At 37.5% G+C, this 25,035-nt stretch overlaps 1 protein-coding gene across 2 annotated transcripts in view; it reads right to left on the reverse strand.

Annotated features, from left to right (window-relative positions):
• Positions 1-11,354: 11,354 nt before the first annotated feature.
• Positions 11,355-25,035, reverse strand: part of BARHL1 (BarH like homeobox 1) — a 16,212-nt gene continuing 2,531 nt past the window's right edge. For both annotated transcript variants that reach the window (XM_082262787.1, XM_082262786.1), the window contains exons 2-3: positions 22,623-22,845; positions 11,355-11,660 (exon numbers count right to left, since the gene is read on the reverse strand). In XM_082262787.1, the coding sequence (XP_082118913.1) occupies positions 11,366-11,660; positions 22,623-22,845 (518 nt within the window). In that variant the 3' untranslated portion in view covers positions 11,355-11,365. The remainder of the gene's footprint in view (positions 11,661-22,622; positions 22,846-25,035) is intronic.

A 25,035-nucleotide genomic window follows, 5' to 3' on the forward strand; every position in this document is an offset into this window, starting at 1 on the left:
TCCCGGTTCGCACTTACCTGCAAGATGAAATACTCACTTATAAAGAAAATCAGAGGGGCCAGTGGGACTTTGAGTGAGGTGTATACCCACTCTGGTGCATCCAGCAATGAGGAATGTTTTTCCTTTATATCCTTTAAAATTCCAGAATATCCTTGGAGATTTTCTGGTCGATTCATTGATATAATCGTGTCTCTGTAAGTATCCTAATTCTTCAGATTTTGGTTGTTCCTAAGTTGAATTTTCCGGTATATTTGTTTTCACTACAGTTATATCTGTGCCAATCAATTTATATTTATAGGTATTTTTACAAAGCTCCCGAAGAGTGGATGCAAACTCCACGAAACGCGTAGAGCTATAAAATGACAGATCACGACATGGATTCATGGAATGTTGATGAGACTGAATCTCAGATGCGTGTTGATGTGGATTTTTGTCCCTATTTATTTCGATTTAAAGCATTCATGTAATGTGTATTGTTTGTATGTACATGGTTTCATAATATAGTATATATTCATTCTTGATGTTATATGCATATACACGTGCATGTCAATTGATTTTCTCCATGACATCCATGTTCGTGCTGTTTTTTAATCCTAATTATTTATATTGACTGATATGTTTTGATTGTTATAATTGCTGCCTGATCTTGTATTCGTCATGTAGCCATTTATAAATTAAATCATTATTTGGCACCAATCTTCCAATCGTTTTATTAACAGCTAATGTTTCACCTCACTCAAAGTCCCACTGGCCCCTCTGATTTTCTTTTTAAAATTTCAGGGATGGAGGTTTTAGCTGTGGTGCTGCAGATTTACTCCTTAAATACTCACTTATAAAATTTCTTCCACAGCGTTGCCATCTCTCTTGTGGGCAGCTGAAGCCGGCGCGGTCCTCTTCCGCGTCCTCTTCTCCCAGAATGCGTCTGCACCGGCCCCTCTCGTCACTTCCGGTGCGGCGCCGCATTCCTCCACAGCTTCTGGGCATGCCCAGAAGCTGTTTAGCAGGGGAATGCGGCTTCGCCCCAGAAGTGACGAGCGGGGCCGGTGCCGTCGCATTGATTCCTGGGAGCGATGACGTTCAGCTCCCAGGAATCATCGCGAGACAGGAAGTGACGGCGGAGCCGCGGCGCTGAGGGAGGAAGTACCCTGAGGTGAGTATTTTCGATCTTCAATTACAAGGCGAGTGAAAAAAAAAAAAGAACCCAACTATTCAATTCCTTTTCAGGTGATGGAGAACTAGCGGACGGGCACAAAAAAAAAAAGATCGATTTTGTGCCCGGAACTCCGCTTTAATGAAGACGTATGCAGCAACCTGGCACGTGACTACTGCACTGGATTCAGAAAGGGCACATAAGTTTGTATCACAGATTCCTCGTGATTTTATGGACTGTTCCAGCTACCATGGCAAGAGAAGCCCCTGTTTGGAAAATGGCTGCCAAGCCAGCACTGGAGTCTGCAGTCTTTGATACTACCTTTCATACCAGGCTGCGGCTGGGTTGTACCATTGCAGGGTGGGAGAGAGAGATTTCCTCTGGTTAGTATGCCCTCAGTGCTGGAGGCGCTCCTCTAATTTTACTGTAGCAGGCTGGCCCTCCTGCGTGAACCGACGTAGCCCTACATCGGTTGCACACTTGGTGCTGGGGGGCAAGCGCGCGCCACCAACGGCGCGCTCCCGCCCCCACTAGGCAGTGGGGGTGCCGATGCACGAGGCCGGCGGCTGCGATTGCCACAGGACACCCTCGATCGCTCCCCGCTGACAGAGAAGGATGGGCAGCTGTTGTAAACACAGCTGACCATTCTTCTCTCTGAAATGATCACAGAGCGCCTCTGATCCTTCTATATAGGATCACAGGTCTCTATGGTCATTTCACAAGCCTCGCCCCCCACATTTAGTAAACACTCCCCTAGGCCCACATTTAACCCTTTGATCGCCCACTAGGTAAACCCCTTCCCTGCCAGCGTCATTATTACAGTAACAGTTCATATTTTTAGCACTGATTTCTGTAGTAATGTCACTGGTCCCCCCAAAAATGTCAGTTAGGGGTCCGATCTGTCCACCGCAATGTCGCAGTCCCGCTAATAATCACAGATCGCCGCCATTACTAGTAAAGTCTTCCCCAAGATTGTAGACGCGATAACTTTTGCGAAAACCAAACAAAATACGCCTTTTACGATTTTTTTAACAACAATATGTAGCAGAATACAAATTGGCCTAAAAGGATAAACATTTTTGATTTTTACATTTTTTGGGGGGGAAATATATAGTAGAATGTGAAAAATATTGTTTTTTTTTTTTTCAGAATTGTCGCTCATTTTTTGTTTATAGCACAAAAAATAAAAATCGCACAGGTGATCAAATACCACCAAAAGAAAGCTCTATTTGTGAGAAAAAAAGGACATCAATTTTATTTAGGTACAGCGTTGCACGATCACGCAATTTTTTAGCTAAAGTAACGCAGTGCCGAATCGCAAAAAAATTGCCTGGTCATTAAGGGGGCAAATCTGGTCCAGAGGTGGTTAAGGAGGGATATGATCAGCAAGTGTAAATGGTTCATAAAGTGATCTTGCTGTAGAGTTATTAACTCTAAGTTCATTACAGATGACAAGGGGCAATTCTTGATGTCTGAAAAGAGATGAAACCTCCACATACGGAAAGGCTTCTTCACAGTAAGAGCTGTGGAAATGTGGAAAAGACTCCCTCAAGAACTAGTTTTGGTCAGCTTTTGATTTTGTGAAAAAAATAGCTATATATATTCCTTAATGTACACAATATAATGGAAAATAATATTCAAAGGCAAAAAAACAGGGATAGTTGATCCAGGAAATATCCGAATGCTTCAGGGAATCAGGAAGAAATTTTCTCCCACTGGAGCAACTTGTGTAATGCTTTGTAGGGTTTTTTTTTTTTTTGCCTGCCTGAATCATTTGTGGGTATAGCATTGTGTATATGGAGGTTTTCTATTTTCCATGTATTTATTGTTTTCTATTGGTTGAACTACTTTGCATTTTTTTCAACCTAACTATTTAAAGCAAAAAATTGTTTGTAAATCAACCCCCACCCCTGCCTCCTGCCTAAAAAAACGAGGTAGCAATTATTAATACTAATGCTTTTAATTAAAACTGCTTGAAATTTCCATTATGTCCAGGTCAGGCTGTCTTGAAAACAGTCAGTTGGTCAGTCAACCCAACAACTGATTACATTCAAATCAACAAATAATCAATACTATTATATTTATTATTTTCAACATTTCTGTTTTGTTCCATCCAATATGTTTAGTTTGTGTACAATGGTATGTATGTACAATCACTTTCAATTGAATCAAGCATTGACAACTCAGTAAGATTTCAGATCCAATGCCCAACATGCCACCAGGCATATAATGTCATCGTCCAATCATACAATCCTTCCAGTTGAAGAAACTTACCTTTAACCACTTCAGCTCCGGAAAGTTTTACCCCCCCTAAAGATCAGGCCATTTTTTGCGATACGGCACTGCGTTGCTTTAACTGACAATTGAGCCGTTGCGCGACGTTGTACCCAAACAAAATTAATTTCTGTTTTTTTTCCCCACAAACAGAGCTTTTGGTTGTATTTGATCACCTCTGCGGTTTTTATTTTTTGTGCTATAAACAAAAGAAAGACCGAAAATTTAGAAAGAAAAAAAAAAAAAAATGTTTTACTTTCTGCTATAAAACTCATCCAATAAAAAAATGTAAAAAATGTAATTTCTTTATCAGTTGAGGCCAATTTGTATTTTGTCCCAAAAAGCGTATATTGATTGGTTAGCGCAAAATTTATAGCGGTGATCATCGATTTTTAGTGGAACTGCGACATTGAGGAGGACAAATCTGACACTAAGTGACACTTTTTGGGGACCAGTGACACCAATACAGTGATCAGTGCTAAAAAATATGCCCTATTACTGTATAAATAACACTGGCAGGGTAGGAGTTAACATCAGGGGCGATCAAGGGTTTAAGTGTGCTCCTAGGGAGTGCTTTCTAACTGTAGAGGGACTGGACTGACTGCAGGAAGAGAGAGATCTGTGTTCCTTGTTAGTAGGAACAGAAGATTTCTCTCTTCCTGTCTAATAGAACGACAGCCTGCCTTGTTTACATAGGCAGACCGCCGTTATATAATTCTCCTGAATAATCGCGGGTGGCCGGGCGGACATCGCGGCCGCCAGGCCCGCTGATGGGCTCCCACTGTGTCCAATCACAGCACTAGCGCGGCTACAGCAGCGCGCACGTGCCCCATAGAGACATTTTACAAATTCACATACAGGATCGTGATTTTGCGCTTAAGGGCCGCCCTGCCGCAGTAAATGTATGTGGGGCAGTCCTTAAGTGGTTACGGCGTTCTAGAGCCTTACAGTTTTGTACCTTAATGCATTCTATGAAACATTTTCTGTGCTGCAGCTACCCCCCGAGACCCCCTATTCCTTACCTGAGTCTGATCTGATCCAGGGATTTGCATGAGTGCAGCAGCTCCGACCGCTGTCTCTCTTCTCACCGGACAAACTGATAGCAGCCAGAGCGATTGGCTCCCACTGCTGTCAATCAAATCCAGTGACACGGGAGCAGGAGGCAGGGCACGCACAGGTGCCCCCATCTGATGAAGAGGAGGGGCCTAAAGCGCTGGCGGGGGATCCTAGAAGAGAAGGATCAGGGTTGCCCTGTGCAAAACCATTGCACAGGGCAGGTAAGTATAACATTTTTGTTATTTTTCTGGAAAAAAAAAAACTAAGCTTTATAACCACTTTAGGAAACATACTGTGGTGCTACCCCCTGTGGGGGCTGCTGTGATTTAACTGTTCCCTACCCAGAGTTAGTGCAGACTCAGAATGCATACAGCAACAGTCCACTCCCTTCAGCTCAATAATCAGCCTAGGGGATGTCTTTTTTTGGGATTCTTATTGCTGAAGAACTTGGGATGGGATGTAGTGTGATATGGGATATTCTAGATTCTCAGATTTTTTGCAGATTGACACTCCAACTTGCTAAGTCCCTTTGACAGTCTCTATCCAGGAACAGGTACAAATGGCATGAGCCCCCATCTTAGAAGCTATCCCTAGAAGGAATGCTACTGGCTTGTCCACCCAAGGGATACCACACACAGTCACTAAAGCCCTGGTCTCAGGTCAGTACTCACAATGCTACAGGATCACTGGAGGCCTCCCTCCGGTATCCACCAGACTCTCTTCAGTGAGCTCTCCAGACTAGTCTACCAAGTAAAGAATCCTCTGACTAGCTCCAAACAGGGATCACAATTGGGACCTCAGTGAAAGAAAGCTGAACTCAGGTTAGTTGCTGCTGCAGGTGGTGGAGGACAACCCCCAGCCAGACAGGTTGATTCCCTCCAAAAAGGGGAAGAGCAAGAATCTATTTATATGCCACTCCAACCACCTTCTGGGCACACCACCCCAGGGATTGGCTGAAGCAAAAAAAAAAATATTCAGGCTTAGATTTGCCTTGCTCAGCCCTCTATGTTCCAAAAGCCCATGGAGGGCAGGAGGAGCAATCAAACCCACAGTCTGTGAGACTCAGAGCAGCCAGAAGCAATTGACAACTGTCCCACGCATTACAGAGAAGCCCAAGAAAAACAAAATTTGCCTACATCCTAGCAACCCAACTAGGAGGGTGCTACATGATTGCTCAAAATGGTCATTCCAATCAAAAAGTCATCATCTATGTCTATGAACAAAGGATCAATTGTGGCAGAAAATCCAGTTGACTGAACAAATCAGTCTATTGTTGTGTCAAATGATTGTTTTCTAGCAAAATAATTGAATTGATCATTGACTGATACATGTATGGCTGTAATAATAATGTGAAAGATGGCAGAGACTGAGTGTGCAATACCACGAATAAGGCTAGGTTCACATTATTGCGACCCTCGTTCTGCGTATAGGCAGTGCATTCATTTCAATCAGCTGTGCTACCCACAGAAACGTAGAGGAAGAAGTCCTGGACCCTTTTTCCTTTTCAGTTGGGCATTTGCCTGTGGGCCTGGAACGCACACAAAATTGTGCGCCTAATAATGTGTACCAAGCCTAATATATTAATGATCAAGAGGCTCTTTCATGTCTGTTTACGGTCTTTATGTCTACTGGTGGGACCTGAATAATTAGAAATAGGAAGGTCTGACACATTGGAGTGGGGTTTAGTGCCCCTGTGACCCCACATGGACTGGAGGCTGAATGTTTTTTTCTCATAAGATTTTGGGAAAATTTGCTTTATGCCTTTAGCTAATTAATTACCTTTCAATACAAATACAGAGTGCAGAAAACCAAAAAAGCATTCAACAAAATAAAAATTCTAAATAATTTTTTAATGTTTTTTTTTCCATGTCATTTAAATATAACCAATAAATTCCTTAAACAGAGAATAAATAAGCGTGGATGTGTTCATGGATATTAGAAAATATATATACAGATACGTTTCTAGAGAAGTCGTTAACCTCTTCTGTGCCAAAGTGAAATAAAGAATTCTCGTAGACCGTGACCCAGGAATTGGCATTTGATTTACTATGATTCTTGATGATTTATTCACATTAGAAGTCGTATTTATTCAAGAGAAACAAGGAAAGTACAAGTTTCTTCCACTGGCCGCTCCACTGGATGAATGGTTTAGGTGCTATGGGTTACTGCTTTTTTTTATATCCTTATTAAATATTATGTGTGATAATATGCCCAGTAGAATAAACACAATGTAGAATTAAAGCTGAATCTTAGGCAAACAGTTAAACACACAATTAAATTTATATAAGGAGCTGTTTTACTGATTTGTATTTTATCCACTCCTGAGATCTACAGAGAGCACAGCCAGCTGGTGACCTGACTCTTCCATGCTGCAGTTATAGAATACAGCCTGGTCAACTCCCCACCCCCAGCCTGTAATTGGCCAGTAAAAGAGCAGCAAAAGACTGATGAAGTCACCTTTCTTCTCTATTCTCCTATCAGCAAGTTCCCTATCAACACATGTGTATGCAAGATACCTTACAGGTCCCAAATACTGCCACTCTCTCTACCAGAGTGCTGCTATAAATTTAGATTACAAGAGTTTAAAATTAAGGTAAATCAAGGTAATTATACTAGTTGAATTTAAAAACACATATAATAATTTTATAATAAACACATAACTGCATTTATTGGTGTTTCATTATTATCTGCCTGGAGTTCGGTTATAAAGTCTATCATTGTGTCACTGGCTCTAAGCAGATTGATATTCATACTTTCAGAAATTTTTGGTTAGCTTAAACATGCATTGCCTTCAGCGTTTTGTATATGGAATAGAAAATTGCCCATAACAACCAAACAGCTTTCACTTGTCATTATTACCTTCCATGGTTTGGAACTGAAACAAGAACTCTGATTGGTTGTTATGGGAAGGTGGACATTTTCCTGGTAGCCCACATTGCATACCTAACCGCCCTAACCCCTAAGCCATCTCAACCCACTGACCCGTAGCTTTCTGCTTATTCAGCCCTGAAGGGTTGTCTGGTCTTAATAGTAATTATCAAAGCTTGGCAGCACTTGAGAGGTTAACAAACTTCTGTTCATAATTTTTTTTTTTTTCATTTCCAAATTTCATTGGACAAATTACAATAAGTGGCAATCTTTATAAATAGGTTGACATGAATACAGCAATATACAAAGGACTATATACAGATTAAAGTCTAAGGAGTCCTCATTTCCCAGAAATGAAACAAAATGATTTCAATACATTTCCAAAGTGAGTTCGGCAAAAGTGTGAGAAGCCACAGCTGTGAAGATATTGTGAAACTACATGTCCCAGCATTTTTAATTGCCCAGGGTTTGGCACACCATGCCTTAGATGCATTTCCGTAGTGTTTAGGGTAGAGTGTTGTACCATATTAACCATTGGTAATATAAAAGGTTTGGAGGTTAAGTAATGTGCCAGAATGACTGAACCCCTGTGACGGCAAAGCAAGATGGCCAAAGACCAGGACCTTGAAAAGGCCAGGAAGAGAACCTCATGGCTTTGGTCCGTTGGAGCTAAGCTAAGTGGCCCAGGCTTTAGGTCCTCTTTAAGTTAATCAAAATGCAAGCTTTTGGAATAACTCATATCCCTTCTTCAAGCTTTATAAAGCCTGAAAAAGGAATCTGAGTATCCAGATAAAGCTTGCATCTTTGAAACCACAAGTTAGCCAATAAATGGTAAAAAAAACTTGAACTCCAAAGTTTTCCAAAGTGTTTGAAATTCTACCACTTTCCTTCCTAAAGCAAGAGGTTTAAAAATGGTTAACTGGAGCTTCCCAGAATGGCTGATACACCCAAGGCTACCCTCCAGCTCTAGAAGCCAACACTGCCCAACACTTTGAAGAGGTCCTTGGTCAGAAATGGCCATGTTCCTACGTGATATGGTATGGGCTTGCACTACGCAAGAGCTAGCACCATTTATTAGTGTTGGAGAAGGGCTTCCTTAAGAACCAGAAGGGAACCCCACATGTGCCAGGTAAGGGTCACCTTGACAAGTTTCCTTTAATTGTACACTTGGATACATGGAAACACAATGCAGATACAGGGCATAGCACAGCCAATTTTAAAGGGGTTAGCAGTCAGGTTTGCATTCTCTTATCCCAGAAAATTTCACTGCTTTATAAGCTTGCAGCCAAGAAGCGATTATATCCCCCTTTCTGTTTAATGTATTATCCCATTCTTTTTATGTAAAGTGTAAGGAGCAATAACAAAGCACTGTAGTCATGGGGTACACTGGTAATGTCAGTGAACTTCCTGTTATATTCTTTTGGTAAGAGGACATCTCTTGTTGTTAGTGGTGCAATTGAAATTTGTCGAAATGTCACTTTAAAGCCACTATAAGATTTATTTTTCCTATACATTTTATTATTGTCCTAAATGAAATAGAAATGGTATTAAATAACTGATAAAGTCTCAAACCTGAGATAAACTTTGATATTGTGGCTATGGCTAACATTAAATGGCCAGAGATAGATAAAATGATCATGGGAAGGTTAGTTTTAGAGTAAGTGATCACTTACAGGTCAGTCCATTCAGCTTCATTGTCATACTTAGTAAATTTGTATTTATTAATTTTTGGCTTTTTGTATTCTAGATACACGAACATTGCATTTTAGAGAACTTCTTGGCCACTGGCAGATTTGGGTTCACTTTTTTATTTCTGTTTTATTTTTGTCTGACTTTAAATTCTACGAGCCCACCTCAGAGCCCACCTTGATATTCAAAGTGTATTTAAACCCTAACAAATTATCTTATTTGCTCTCTTTTGATCAGTTTACCCCTTTATGACTGCAATATGCATATATGTGGTAGCAGGGTAAGTGGGCCTTAGCGCCAAGCCACCACATTTATGTGTTTCTGTCTTGTTCTGGACTCAATCAGCACCCTGAGAACCATGGCAATTCACAGTCAACAACTGATGATCAAAAGCTGGTAGGCATGGCTTCCGATGACATCAGCATTGTCCAATCTCAGTATGGCAAGATTGGGATTCCCACCTACCAGCTCCAGGTGTCACAGCCCATTTAAACATCTTACTCTGAATGGCATAAAGGGGTTAATAAACCATTAAAAGAATTTTGTTCTATCTATTCAATAAGTGCAAGAAAAAATATCCTTGATCCTGTCAATAATCCAGAGGTGCCCTTTGTCTTGTGGACTACAAAACACCCCCACTATGGTATGAAGATGAGCAGAACAAACCTACATAGTTACATAGTAGTTGAGGTTGAATAAAGACAATAGTCCATCCAGTTCAACCTGTGTAGGTGTGTGTGGCCGTAATCAACTTCCTGTCCATAGCTAAGGTCCAGTGAGTAAGGCTGACCATACATTATAAAATTTGTGTGTACAATTTTCAATTAGATTTACCAAAAACAGCAGTGGTTCGCTGGTTCTATGGTTAGCGTTCTCACCTACCATTAGGGGAGCCCCGGGTTCGATTCCTGGCTACTGCACGTCAAGATTTACCAAAACCATATAATATGAGGTCAAACTTAAACACTTTCAATTTGTATGCAATCAGGCATAATTGAATGTATGGCGCCTTAGGACAGGAAGTATGTTACTAGTAGGATCACTAGGTGAAAATCAAGAGGGGAAAAAAACATAAGAAATAAAATATATGCAGCTACCACATTTAAGTACTGATAAAATGCAATGTATTATATTTTTGTCCTTGGGTTTAGATTAGCTTTAAGTGCCTTTTTAAATGTAAGATTTAGAAAAAATTTTAAATGTGTTTAACAGATAAAAAAAAATAGCTTGTTAGGCTAGGTTCACGCCTGTGTGTTGTTTAGTGAGGTTACAGATCTGCAGAAATCCAGTCCGTTTAACATTATTTTCTACGGGTCCTGTTCGCATCTATGCAATTTCCTGCAGTGCGTTTTTGGAAAGGGTGCAGGGACTATTTTACACGCAGCGCAGTGTGTTTTTGGCTCCAAAGACTTCAAAGGAGTCGCAATGAAAATGCACGTATATGCATTTTTCGGTGTGTTCTTGGTAGGGTATTGTGTCTTCTCCTCCTACAACGGCACAAACATAGATGTGAATATAGCCTAAGAGCTGATTGTAAATATTTCATTTGAAAAACAAAAACTGGCTTAATTTTGAATCAGGGCAATGTATCAATAAGGGATTTTTCCAATACATTAAATACAACCGATGAACACTTTTGACTCCTTGAGATGACGAAACCCTTGGAAGCACTGTGCCTGTACCGACCCCTTCACTACATCCAGTTAATTGACGGCAGAGCTTTTACATATCAAAGCAATGGCAGCTTACATTGCATCACAGGAGATGTTTTCTTTCCTGGTTCAGACTTTTCTAGCTGTGAGGAGCAAGAATGGCCACAAACTAGGAAAAATTCACATTTAACAGACAAAGGAATGGGGATACATTTCTTTAAAAGAAAAAGTTATAGATTCTTTAGAATCATAATAGGGTTATTTTATGAGGCCATAGAAATATAGTGCTTAGCAAGTTCTTTACATTTTTAATATTTCCCCCCTTTGTTTGCTAAATACAGTTCAAACTTTTTTTTCTTTTTGGAAAAGCTTGTGGATTTTCTATTAATATGTATTATTACAAGGTCCCTTTAGGTATAGTAGATATAAGACATACTCCATATAGCTACTGTCATTTGTTCGATTTCTGAGAAATAAGGGGTTCGCATTGAGTAGCTTTCCTTCAATCTTGAAGGTTTCCATATTGTCCTCTTAGGCATAGAAGGTCACTTTTAAGCAAAGATATTGTAGGGCTGTTCCGTTCCTACAAGAAACTCTCTTGCTCATTTGTTATTGTTCTGTGGTGCTAATCTGCAACCTATGGCATTGGCACCCGGTAGGTGATAGGTAGGCGTCTTCATCGGGGCTGTGCCGCCCTTGGAATGACTCCTGTCAAAGGGGGCAGGGCAGGTGGGGGCTCAGCGCCACCCTGAAGTCCATGAATGAGGATCCTGGGCACCAGAGGTCTCTGCAAAGCTGGTGGAGGTGCTGTAGGTCCCCTGTACAAATAGAGGGCTGCACTGGGATCCAGGTTGGAAACAAGGCTTTGTGGGTAAAAGTATGGGGAAGGAAACATCCTCTGAAGGGCAGAGTAATTACCCGCCTCTGCCAACAGCTCCAGTCCAACTGCAGTTTGCCTCTTCCACTTTGTCCTGTTGGCAATAAAAAAAAATTACTATGTTGGCATTCAATTTTGCTATATGGTGCATCATATCTTGAAGGGCCAGTCCACCCAAAAGTGATATTTAACTTATAGGTGGAGCACAACGAGCTGAGTCAACCCTTCTGTTAAATTTCAACGTGAGTTTACCCTGCCACCATTCCTGACTATGTTCCTAGCCTCCTAGGATTTCTAGGTTTTCCCACTCATCTTTGTGTGTTTTAGCTCCTCCTAATACTTTCTCTAGAATAGGCGTTAAAAAACAATCCAGGAGGTAGAGTCCTTTATAATGGACATATAATTTGTGCAGATCCACCACGAAAAACTCAACAATGGGGCCCTCAAGAGATATCAAAATTGTCAGGTGGTTTACTTCCTCTACTAAAAGCTGTACTACTAATTGTGGGTGGACTGACCCTTTAAGTAAAGTAATATAAATGCATTTTAAACTTAGAGGTTGGTGTACAAATAACATAATGATTTAATTGGATAAAGGGAATTTTTAAATAAAAAAGCATAGGCCATCAAACCACATATATGTTTTTAAATACAATAAAATCTTTATTCTTATCAAAAATATTATATTAATTTTAAAGTGACCCTTCTAAATAAAGATTAATCAAATTAGAGATTTTAATATATTTTGCATCCTGCTGAGTGCCTGAACAGTGCAGTTATTTAAAATGGTAACTGATACACAATATTTAGAATTATCTAATAGAACAAATCTATCTTTCTGCTGACATATTATATTTTACACTATAATTTATTGCTATATGTCACGGCATTATATTTGGAGTATATATTCAGTTTTAGCATTCTGTTCAGGATTGGTTAAAAGTGGCTCAAATTAGGGCTGTTTTCGACTTTTTGCTGCTTTAGCACTTTAAACAAATGCACTCTGATGTAGTAGAGGAGCTCATAGCATACTCTTCTCTACTACTCTACAACCCTATTCTATTTGATTTAAGTTGAGTTATATTAAATATAAGGGTACTAATAAAATACATTAGTGCTTTGAGTTCATTAAGAAAACGCCAGGCAGATTTTAACTCTTCTACCTATGCCTTTTTTTCTCTGTACTTTGTATCATGTCTGCCATGTCTGTGTAACTGAAGACAAAGACTAAGAATAATGAAGACATATGCTCTTATTATTTTTTGATTTTGTTGATTAAATGGGTGTGATTTACTAATGGAGCACATTTTTCGCATAACTAACTAAACCAATGTTCTCTTAGAATACCCAGTAGTGTGCAGAAGAATTAAAAAAAAACTGGACTTTCCTCCACCTACATATGATTGGATGAATAAAGTGAATATTGCATCTTCATTAAACTAAGTAACAATGCAGAGAACTTTAACTTTAGAAAACCAATCCAATGTATTCAGTCATTAACGACAAATTCTATTCTGCACTGCATTCATGTGACCACTGGAGATCACAATCTGCTTGAAGGAGGCAGCCCCTGTGTATGGTGAACTACAGTGGACAGAGCAAAGAGTAGGAATGAGAACATGGAATGCATCAGGGATACCTGTAGACATGCATTGTTCTCTCCTAGAAATCCATATCTGAAGTCACAGGAAATGAGGGGTGGGTGGGAAGGGCTTAACTAAACTGATGCAGGGACTACCGGGATTGGGCAATTTGTGATCTAAGCGGTTTCATCAATGCATTACAGCACAGATATAATTATTAATGGCTTCTTGTACTAAACATAGAGGAAAAACATGAGGTCTTAGAATATATCTGCCAATTAGCTATCTCTGGATAGGCTAATAAAGATAATGTGTTTTTATAGTACAGTAACAGCTTAAAGACCCCTACCGAGGAAGTCAAAGGAGCATTACGCTCGACGTAACGCGTATAGGGGGGCGGAGCGTGCGTGGCCGACGCAGAGTCTCTCTCTGGTAACAGATCGCTGACATCGATTATACAGCAGGCACAGCTGAGTGCCCGACAAATGTGAGTTGATCTGCCTTTCTCTAATAAAGCATACCCTCATTAGTAAGCGGAGAGCACTAGATTTCTTCATCTGTTTTCTATATGTCCCGGGATCCCTCGAGGTGCAATATAGTGTGGCTCTTTCCTGGAAGTCTGATCAATGATACATGTGATTGCTGGCCCGTTTGGGTCCTTCAGAAAGGTGAGAGGCTGATTCACCTGGTGGAGGGATTCACTATATTGGTGATTACAAGTTGTTTTCATCACTGGATTTTCTTCATCTGAACACGGGACACTCTTTATATCATTTTATTGGAAGCACACACATTGCTATGTGCCTTATGAACTGGATATGATTTATTGTCATCACTTTTTGATTTTATATTTCTGGCGCATCACATTTTTGTATGATTAACAGCTTAAAGACAGTTTAGCAAAAAAAAAAAACAAATGGAAAAAAGAAAGCAGTTCAGTTTTTGTTGTATACTTTTTATGATGACTGTACACTACGCTAGGAAAGAGCTTAGTCCGTATTATAATAGATATATCGTTAGTCGTAGTATCATGCCACACTATGGTAGGATTGCCTAAACTCTAATTTACCATTTACAATTGTAATTTGCTTAAGGGTTGTTTCAATTGGCTAATCATTTTTTTCCATTTTTTTCCTAAATTGAATTTCATTTGGGTGTTTCACATCAAAACTAGACTGGTAAGATAACGTTTGGAGTTTTTAAAAAAGTATTTCTTTATGGAAACCTCTAAAAAAAAATGACAGTTGCAGTTTATACAATAAATACTGTGTGCTAATAAAATTCTAACAATTAAATGGATCACATTATCGCATCTTTTAGATCAGGAATAGAGAACGAAATAACGAGAATGATTTACTAAAACTGGAGAGTGCAAAACCTGGTGCAGCTCCTGATAAAAACCAATCAGCTTCCAGGTTTTACGGTCAAAGCTTAATTGAACAAGCTGAAGTTAGAAGCTGATTGGCCACCATGGACAGTTGCACCCGATTGTGCACTCTTCAGTTTTAGTAAATCAACCCCAAAGTGTCAATAGTAAGCAAACCAGAAGGAAGGGCAAGTCTATCATACACAATTCCCCAGCACTTAGCCCTGCCGGTTACCAAATGCAACCTCTTAAAGTAAACCTGACACTACGAGTACCGAACAGACTTTGGCCATACAGTTTAGATAGTTTAGTACCTACACATTATTTTAGGTTACTGCTCCAGTATCTTTGTCACTTCCTTTTGATGTTGAAATATGTCCCACCCTCTCCTGCCTCCTACCTGTTATTATTGGCCAGTAAGGCCACCTATTATTTTGATGGGTCAATAGGAAGCAACAGAGCAAGCTTTGACACAAAAAGCTAAAAAATTGTGTAATAAAATGAATCCAATTGGCGCTTTCCATCATTAGATATAGCTGAATGCATCCCACATGTAGTGCAAGGTTTTACGGAAGATTCCAATATAGTCAGCATTTTAAAATGTACAATAGAAGGGTGATTACACAAACTGAAATGACGACTTTGCGAGTATTTTAATTTTTAAAACTCAGAACTGCAATGTGGATTAAAATATGCATAAGTAGTTCCGTATAATAAAGCATTCAAAACTAAGGAAATGGCATTTGCCCAAACAGCAAAACATGTTAAACAGAAAATGAAATGCTCCTGTAGTGAAAATTTGGATAAAAAGTTCTGGTTCGAACTGCAGATACCTCCAGATTAACAACCAAGTGTAAAGATGACCAGGCCATAGAAAAACCAACCATCTAATATCTATAGCTAACTTATTTATTACCAGTACTTATAAAACGTTAACAATTTACGCAGCGCTTTACATATATATTGTACATTCACATCAGTCCCTGTCCTCAAGGAACTTACAATCTAAGGTCCCTAACTCACATCCATACATACATATATTAAGGCCAATTTAGACAGGAGTCAAATAACCTACCAGCATGTCTTTGGAATGTGGGAGGAAACCCACATAGGCACAGGGAGAACATGCAGACTTCAGACAGGTAGTGCCATGGTTGGGATTCGAACCAATGACCCCAGTGCTGCCAGTTGGAAGAACTAACCACTTACCCACTATGCTGTCAGAACTTAGAATTCTGCAAAACTACGTTTTTGTGGAAATACATATCCCAGCATGCCGTTTCTGCATAAGGATATTGATTAATGTTGGAACACAGTGACCACTGCAAGATGACAATATTTGCCCTAAAACACTGTCATTTAGGTGATGTTCATACTGGTGTTGGGGCAGAGGAGATTCCAATATCTGTTTTGTTAGGGCAGTATGGGTGATCCAACATTTGCCCCACAGCACCCCATCCACCAAGGTTTACTGAGCCATCAAAGAGTTCTGTTGGACCCATCGTGGTTGATTTACTAAAACAGTACAAACTGCCCACTTTAGCAAAGTAAATGTTCACTGACCTTGGTAAATATGGTGAAGCTCAGTTTAAGAGCAAAGAGTTATACAGTGGAATCTACAATAAAGAAAATATATCTAAACAATGATTAGATGTGAATTATTCCCTAGGGGCACCATCCTCTATCATTAAACACATGATATGTATCTACAAAAAATGAGGACTCTCTATGTGCTCACTGAAAATTGAAGAACCCCCACATGTACCAAAAAGACTCAGAAAATCCTAAAAACGCATACTCTGACCATCAATCATCATAAAATGTTTAAATAATAATTTTTGTCTATGTAATTTTAGGATTCATGAGTAGTATAAAATGTTGGTTTTTAATTGTATGTCTTTTTGGTACATTTGGTGGACCTTAAGCTTCCAGTGGGCACACAGAAAGTCCTCCATTTTTTGTAGGCACTTCTGAAGCTCTGTTTAATTGAATCAAGCAATATGTCTTCCAAAAATATAGTTTTTTAAAATTCCCCTCACAAAGGATTGGGTAATTAGAAGTGAACACAGGTTTACCGTATTTACTGATATTCACATTACAATGAACATAGGCTTTGCTAAGCAACCACAGGGTATTTGTTTAAAAAATAACCCCACTGGATGGGGAGCACTTGGCAAAGGTCAGAACCGCCAACCAGGTTCCCAATTTAAACGTTAGAGGGAACATAGGCATATGAAGTTTCAAATGGGCTGATTGACTGACAGAGTAGGGACTGTTGACTTAGCCCAGTGAACATGCACTGAGATTAGCGAGTAATAGGGTGAATCTGTATTCAACTGGAATACCCAATCAAGGGCAATTAACCACAATTTTTTTTTCAACATGATTGGAGGATTCAAGGGAAACATAACTACAGTAATCCAAGTGAATGTTCACTTTGGACAGTAAACTGCCCTTGAAATAGAACATCTCATAGTTCAGGGGGTGCAGGTGCTCCAGGGTCAGTTATGGCACTTTTCCACTGCAAGTACCGGCTCGGCTCCACTTGGCCCTGCTTGGCTTGGTTTGGTTTTCCACTGCATGGTACCGCATGGTACGGTGTTGGAACGGTTTGGTACGGTTTGGTACGGTTTGCTTTTCCACTAAAGTAGTAAGTGGGTGGGATAACAACGATTCTCTGACCAATCAGTGGCTAGTAGTGACAAACAGTCAAGGCTGCATGCAAAGGATTGTGGGATATGGTATCGGTACGGCCCTCTTGGAACCACAACCTAGGTGGTACTGTTTAAGCGAGCTGTACCATTCAGTTCCATGTAGTGGAAAAGCGCCGCCGTACCGTACCGAACCGTTCCAACACCGTACAATGCGGTACCATGCAGTGGAAAAGCGCAAAAGCGAGCCGAACCGTTCGGTTCCATGTAGTGGAAAAGCGCCTAGAGTACATAGGGCCCAAGAATGACTCCTACTCCACTTTATTTAAACACCTCTTAAGAAATGACCACCCTGATTCTCTGTGATAAGGCTTAACACCACTTTTCCCCATTTGGTTGGATACTGTCCACGCCTCAGCCCCGGGTCAGGCATCTCCCGGCTTATCCCTATACCTCCTCTCCTAGAATTGGATTATTAGAAGATATCCACACTACTCAAGGTAGTGTTTATTTTATACATGCCCATATTTATTTATTATTTTTTCTGATGTTCCCCTTTTCTCCCCTTCTATATTAATATTCTGGTAATATTTTCCAGATATAAATTCTGTTATGCTCCTGATGAGTGGACGGAGGTCCATGAAACGCGTCGAGCCTACAAGTACTCAAATTAAATACTTCATTCAAGTTTCTTCCTACTCATAAATATGTCTTTATACAGAATTTAATCTCATATGAAATTTGGTCTTTTTATATATATATATTCTGGATATGTTCATTAATGTATTCATTTCTTATTTATGTGATTTGTATATGTGATCTTTTATATTTATCTGTACATGCTAAGCTTGAAGTTATGTATGTGATGTCCATTTTCTATGGGTCCCCATTTTTTGGGTTACATGAAAGTGTTTGTATATCAAATTTTATGTGTTTTTGAGATTGAGCACCCATAGAAGATTGGTTGGTACAATTAATTGATTATTACTTTTGAATATGAATTTTTAGATATGTTATCATTATATGTATCCATATTTTTACCAATTATATGAATTAAATATTATCAATACCCATATCTGGTGTGTTACATAACCCTTAATCATAGGCCTTAGATACAATTCGTCGGGTCCCCCCTCTTTTCCCGGATCCTTTAGACCATCCAGGTTATATACTTGATTAAAGTTATGTGTCCAGCTGTACTCATTTAAAGTCCCACACTCCCCTCTTTCTTCGCTACAAGGCTTAACACCACCTAACTCCTGCATAACACTGTTTATTAAACGTACACCCATATGTGTTCTCACAACAAATTCAGTATATAGCGGTGCAGTGCCTTCCCCTTGTCTGATCATTCATGGAACAATGACTCTTTTTTTTCCCCCCAACATCAGACCCAGAGGAGCTTACAGTCTAATGACCCTAGCGCAGTCATACGCATATCATTTTAATAGTGTAAGGTTTTTGATTGTCGGAGAGAGCACCAGAGGAAGCCTATACAAATAGGAGGACAATGTACAAATGCCATATAAACAGTGTCTTTGGTGGCAAACAAGCCCAGGGCCCCAGTGATGCAAACACTTTAGGAAAAAGAAACTTTAACCCCGTTTTATTCAAATTAAATTGCAGCAAGAGGGTTGAACAGGACTGGGGAATGTTGCAGAATGAGAAATGAGGGCTTCCCCTATTTTTGTTTATACCTCCTACAATAGTAGCAGATCCACAAGCACCTACTTGTAGCTCAGAGCTATCTTTCCATGTACAAATGTATTTAACTACCTAATTAATTACGTACAAGCTGGACTGTCATCTGTATGATGTAAAGGCACTGCAGCAATCTTGTCCTGACAAACAGATGTGCATATTTAATAGACCATTGTAGAGGTATCATTTACTATATGGAGCAGCGTAGGTGTAACTCTTTCTCTAGCAGTGCATACCACTGCTGTGGGACCTAACAGCTCTGGGCTTGCCCGCACACTGAGAAATAAAATCACAGCTCAGGGGCTGCTAAGCAGCAACTGTGAAATAATTATGATAAAAATAGGTCATTAATGTAGATTTAGAAGTTTCTACATACATAGCTTTACAGGTAAGCTGTCACCAAGAAAAATATTATTTTGGGGCACTGTGCTAAAAATGCACAGGAGTCCGGAATATTTAAAAGTTGGAAAAGATGAAATAAACAGCCCTAAAATCCTAGGATGTAGTCCTTTGGCAGTGTGGGGTGCAGAATATTGATGGGCAACTAAAATTTCAGCAAGCCTTCAAATCTAAGCTGATACTGGCAGATTTTCAAATCTGAAAGATTTGTATAAATACGATTATTACATCATTATGCTGTTATTTAAAAATGAAAATGCTTGGTTGAAGATTAAGGAATAAATATGTAATTAATAGGGAAATGGGCAAATTCTTTAAATATATGTTAAATTCTTTAATGTGTGTGTGTGTGTATATATATATATATATATATATATTTAAATCATATATATATATTTTTTTAAATCATATATATATATATATATATATATATATGTATGTATATGTGTGTGTACAGACGGAACTATAGATATCTATATATCTATATATACCCTGTATATATACTGTATACATGCTTTGTTTATACTTTTTTTTTTTAATAATAAAAGTAGACCTGTTCTAAACCCATGTGTCATTTGTGCATTTTAAAGTTTTAGCAAAATAACAAATCTATTGTGGGTATTCATGAAGAAGCCCAAAAAGGCAGCAAAGTGAAAGACAAATCTAAAAGAATAAAAAAAAAAAAAAAAAACTGAAGTGAAAGTTGTAAGCCAGGAAAGACCAAGGGACATGTATAAATATTCTCCTTTCTAAGTCAATGTGATCCCCTTAGGACACCTTGCTGGGATTGTCAAAATCTATTGTACATATTCTATAATAAATCAATTTCATTCGCTGCAGAGTTAACCTCATATATTTTGAGACTCTCGCGTTCTTCTACTAAAGAAATAGTCCTATTTTCAGGACTAAATTATTCATAATTCATAATTATAATAACTGTGTAATTACTGGAAACAGGCTGTTAATTATTGATGCTCAAAGCAGCAATTGGTGATTTATTATTAATGTGTCAATGTGTTATATAGCCATGTTTATTTAAAGTACAACTTTGTTATTTTACTAACAGGCTACTGGTTACCACAAAAAAATGTATATGTATATGAATATTATTGTGGTGTCTTGAAACTTTTTTTTATCACACACACACACACACACACATATATATATATATATATATATATATTCATCCCAAAATATTCTTTTTTTTCTCTCTCTTTTTTTTTTTTTTAATAAGACAGTTTGTGATTCCCCCCCCCCCCTGAGATTATCCTAGAAAATGTGCTTTCAATGCTTTTTATATGTGCCAAGCAAATATATAATGATAATATTAGTATATCACAAAAAAGAACCTGTCATTTACTATGGACATTTTACACATGAAAAAAAAAAAAAATTAGCTTTGCAGAAAAATGCAAAACAAAAAAGTCTATATATATATGTATATATAAAAGTCTATATATATATATATATATATATATATATATATATATATATATATATATATGTGGTATTGCAATATGTGATAATTATAAGTAGCCAGAGTTGCTCTAAATAAATGAATAAATTCATAAATACGAATAAAAAATGCACTAAAATTTTGTTGTTAAAAAATGTGATATTTCTGTTTCAGAATTGTTTGTATTGTTTTGGAAAATATCCTAAATTAAGGAAAAATAAATATACTAATATGTTTATTACTGGTGTGCCTCAAATATGTTCCTTCCCAGACAAAGAGGGTTATTAAAACACATATAATTACAATGGTTACATTATAGCTTAGTGATTTATAATAAGAGACTTATGTGCCAACTGTGTTAATAATTCCAGTCATTCATCTTGTCTAAGCACGTGGATAAAACGTAACTTAATACACCTCCACCTGGTAATCCTATTCACAGAATAGGTGTTATAATTAGAGGAATCTTTGGATCATCTCTAAAGTGCCATTATCCTTTACAGGGAAAAAAACATTGTAATATTCTAACCAATTAATAAAAATTAAAATTAAAAAAAAAAAGAAATTCAGTGAATTATTTTATATTAAATTTCAAGCTAAAAATTGCAGTGGTAACAGTAATAAAATATCAGAAAATGCATTTATGTTTCCTATTAAATTATTTTATATTACATTTAGATCTAAAAATTACAGTAGTTACAATAAAAAAATCAGGAAATATATTTATGTTTCCTATCAAATTAGTTATATTACATTTATATTTTAAAAATGTACACTGGTAACAGTAAAATATCAGAAAATGTATTTATGCTTCTTACCAAAGTATTTTATATTAAATTTAGGTCCAAACAAATTACTGTGGCAGCATTGATAAAATACCAGAAAATGTATATATTCCCACTGACCACAGTTAATAAAATAGAAAATAAAAATGAAAAACATATAACCAGATTAGGGAAGTGGGGTGCTGCATAGTATAGACAACCTATTCAGTCACCTATAGGAATGTTTTGGTCCTACTGATAAACTTGAAAAAACAAAAAAGTATATGCAATATTTATGCCAAATAACTATAGCATTCATGGGATGAGTTTATTTTAAAATGATCACATGACAGTGTGTCTCCTCTTATCTCATCGTCTGCCCTTTCAGCTATATATATATATATATATATATATATATATATACATATACATATACATATATATATATATACATATACATATATACATATACATATATATATATATATATATATATATATATATATATATATATATATATATATATATATATATATATATATATATATACATATATATATATATACATATACATATATATATATATATATATATACACACACACACACACATATATATATATATATATATAAAATATATAGTCAGTCCTCATAACTGAGTGGGACTGTTGAGTTGGTAATAAGTTTTAATTTACCTTTGACATCTTCTATATGCATTTGACAGCTTGCAAGGTAGTAGCAATTACAGAAAAACAACACCTCAATCCAATTACTTTTTGTACACGATTGTAATCATTCTATTGATGGGTTAAATCATTGATTTTTTTTTCTTTTTTTTTTATTTAAATAAAAATTCCTTTGTATTTACTCATGTGCATTTGACTCCCAGCGACTCATCAATTGCGGCAAAATCTAGCAAATTTTTTTTTTGTTTTTTTTTCCCCTTGATTTTTCCAATCCTATACAGTTGTATCTGAGCAACCTAAAAAAGTGTCCTGCTGCTCCAATGGCTTTGCTAACAGCTCGGGGTTTGCTTGCCTGTTAGCCTGTGGCCACAATACACGATAACATGTCACCAGCAAAAGTGTCGCAGAGAAGGATGACTTTCATGCCAATTATTAATGCCTAATCTCTCACCTCCTGTTCTGGTACCAAGTCTTGACCTGGGTGTCTGTGAGGTTGAGTGAGGCTGCCAGCTCCATCCTGTCCTGAACACTCAGGTACTTCTGTCGCTCGAAACTTCTCTCCAGCTGCGCCAGTTGATGGTCGGTGAAGGCGGTGCGGGCTTTCCGGGGCTTCTTCAGCCTTACTGGGGGACTGTCCCTGGAACTGGAAATCTCCCGATCTCCCTCTTCTTTCACTGTAAAATATGTCACCGGTAAGAGACCATCACCCGTCCACCCATCACATTCCTTTATTTATACATTCATTCATTTCATTCATTTATATTTCACACCCAGAAAACTTCTCATTTACTTCAGGAGATCCCAGAACTGCCAACAACTTTCTAATGTGATCAAAACGTGATAGATGTCATTGTTTGTATATTTTTGGGGTTTGGGTTCTGAACAGTGTGGGGAGAAATCCTGATTATTATTAATTGATATTGTAGTAATTAACACAAGGGGGTGGGGTCTTTTTATCATTATCGTATTATCGGTCATAGTAGAGAAATCTGGGATACAGAGCAAAGAAGGAAAGAAAGAAAGAAAGAAAGAAAGAAAGAAAGAAAGAAAGAAAGAAAGAAAGAAAGAAAGAAAGAAAGAAAGAAAGAAAGAAAGAAAGAAAGAAAGAAAGAAAGAAAGAAAGAAAGAAAGAAAGAAGAAAGAGAGAAAGAAAGAAAGAAGAGAAGAAAGAAAGAAAGAAAGAAAGAAAAAGAAAGAAAGAAAGAAAGAAAGAAAGAAAGAAAAGAAAGAAAGAAAGAAAAGATAGATAACTGATATAAAATATATATGGGAAAGAAAGAAAGATAAAAATAGATAACTGATATGAAATATATATGGAAAAGAAAACAAAAAAGTAAAAAAGGAAGGAACTGAATTAGAAGAAAGAATTAAAAGATAGATAACTGATATGAAACATATATGGGAAAGAAAGAAAGAAAGAAAGAAAGAAAGAAAGAAAGAAAGAAGAAAGAAAGAAAGAAAGAAAGAAAGAAAGAAAGAAAGAAAGATATGAAATATATATAGGAAAGAAAGAGAAAGAGAAAGAAAGAAAGAAAGAAAGAAAGAAAGAAAGAAAGAAAGAAAGAAAGAAAGAAAGAAAGAAAGAAAGAAAGAAAGAAAGATAACTGATATGAAATATATGGGAAAGAAAAAGAAAGAAAGAAAGAGTGCTATAGGAAATGTGTCGAGACCAACTTAAACAGAAATGAACAGTCAAGGTTGCCATGATAAAACGTATAGTATGGTAATGTGTAGTCGGTAATATAGATCAATAAACGATAAACAATCAATAAATGGTCATACGCGACAGTTTACCTAGACTAGTTGCAGAAAGCCTAGCCGATAATGGATTTTCTTGCTCTATATGACAGGGTTTTCTCTAAATTTAATTTGTTGGATAAAATCCGATAGTGGTGCAACACTGACTCACTTTTTCCTATAGCGCACACAGTGGTGGTGGGGTAGGACATGGAACGATTCTATGACACCCCAGGGCTCAGGACTGAGTTATAATACCACAAGAGAGGAAGGACACCTATATGTACAACTGGGGGGGGGGGGGGGGGGAGCTCTGTCTTTATAAAAGATCATTAGTAAAATCATTTAGAATTATAGTAACAGCTATTTAATTTTTCTTTCTTTCCTTCTTTCTTTTTTTTTTTTATTTATTTATTTTTTTTATTTATTTTTCTCTCTCTCTCTCTCTCACTCTCTCCTTACTAGGGCACATTGATGTACTGCACCCCATACACTAATACTGTGTGTTGGTTGGAATACTCCTTCTTCCGTTTCTTTTCCTTTCTTTCTTTCTTTCTTTCTTTCTTTCTTTCTTTCTTTCTTTCTTTCTTTCTTTCTTTCTTTCTTTTCTTTCTTTCTTTTTTCTTTCTTTCATTCTTTCTTTCTTTCTTTCTTTTCTCAGCTTCAGATTTCTCTACTATAACCTACATATGTATGATAATGACAAAAAGACCCCCTCCTTCTCCTTGCCAGGGCTCATCAGATGTACTGCACCCCCATACACTAATATTGTGTGTGGGGTGGAATACTCCTTCTTTCTTTCTTTCTTTCTTTCTTTCTTTTTTCTTTCTTTCTTTCTTTTCTTTCTTTCTTTCTTTCTTTCTTTCTTTCTTTCTTTTCCTTTCCCATATATATTTAATATCAGTTATCTTTCTTTCTTTCTTTCCTTTCTTTCTTTCTTTCTTTCTTTCTTTCTTTCTTTCTTTTTTCTTTCTTTCTTTCTTTCTTTCTTTCTTCCTCCTCTCAGCTTCAGATTTCTCCTACTGTAAGCTACCTATGTAGGATGGTGACAAGAAGACCCCTCCCTCTCCTTACTAGGGCACATCAGATGTACTGCATCCCATACATTAATATTGTGTGTTGGGTGG

Source organism: Pelophylax lessonae (assembly GCF_965119305.1).
Source record: "Pelophylax lessonae genome assembly, chromosome: 7".
Taxonomy (NCBI): domain Eukaryota; kingdom Metazoa; phylum Chordata; class Amphibia; order Anura; family Ranidae; genus Pelophylax; species Pelophylax lessonae.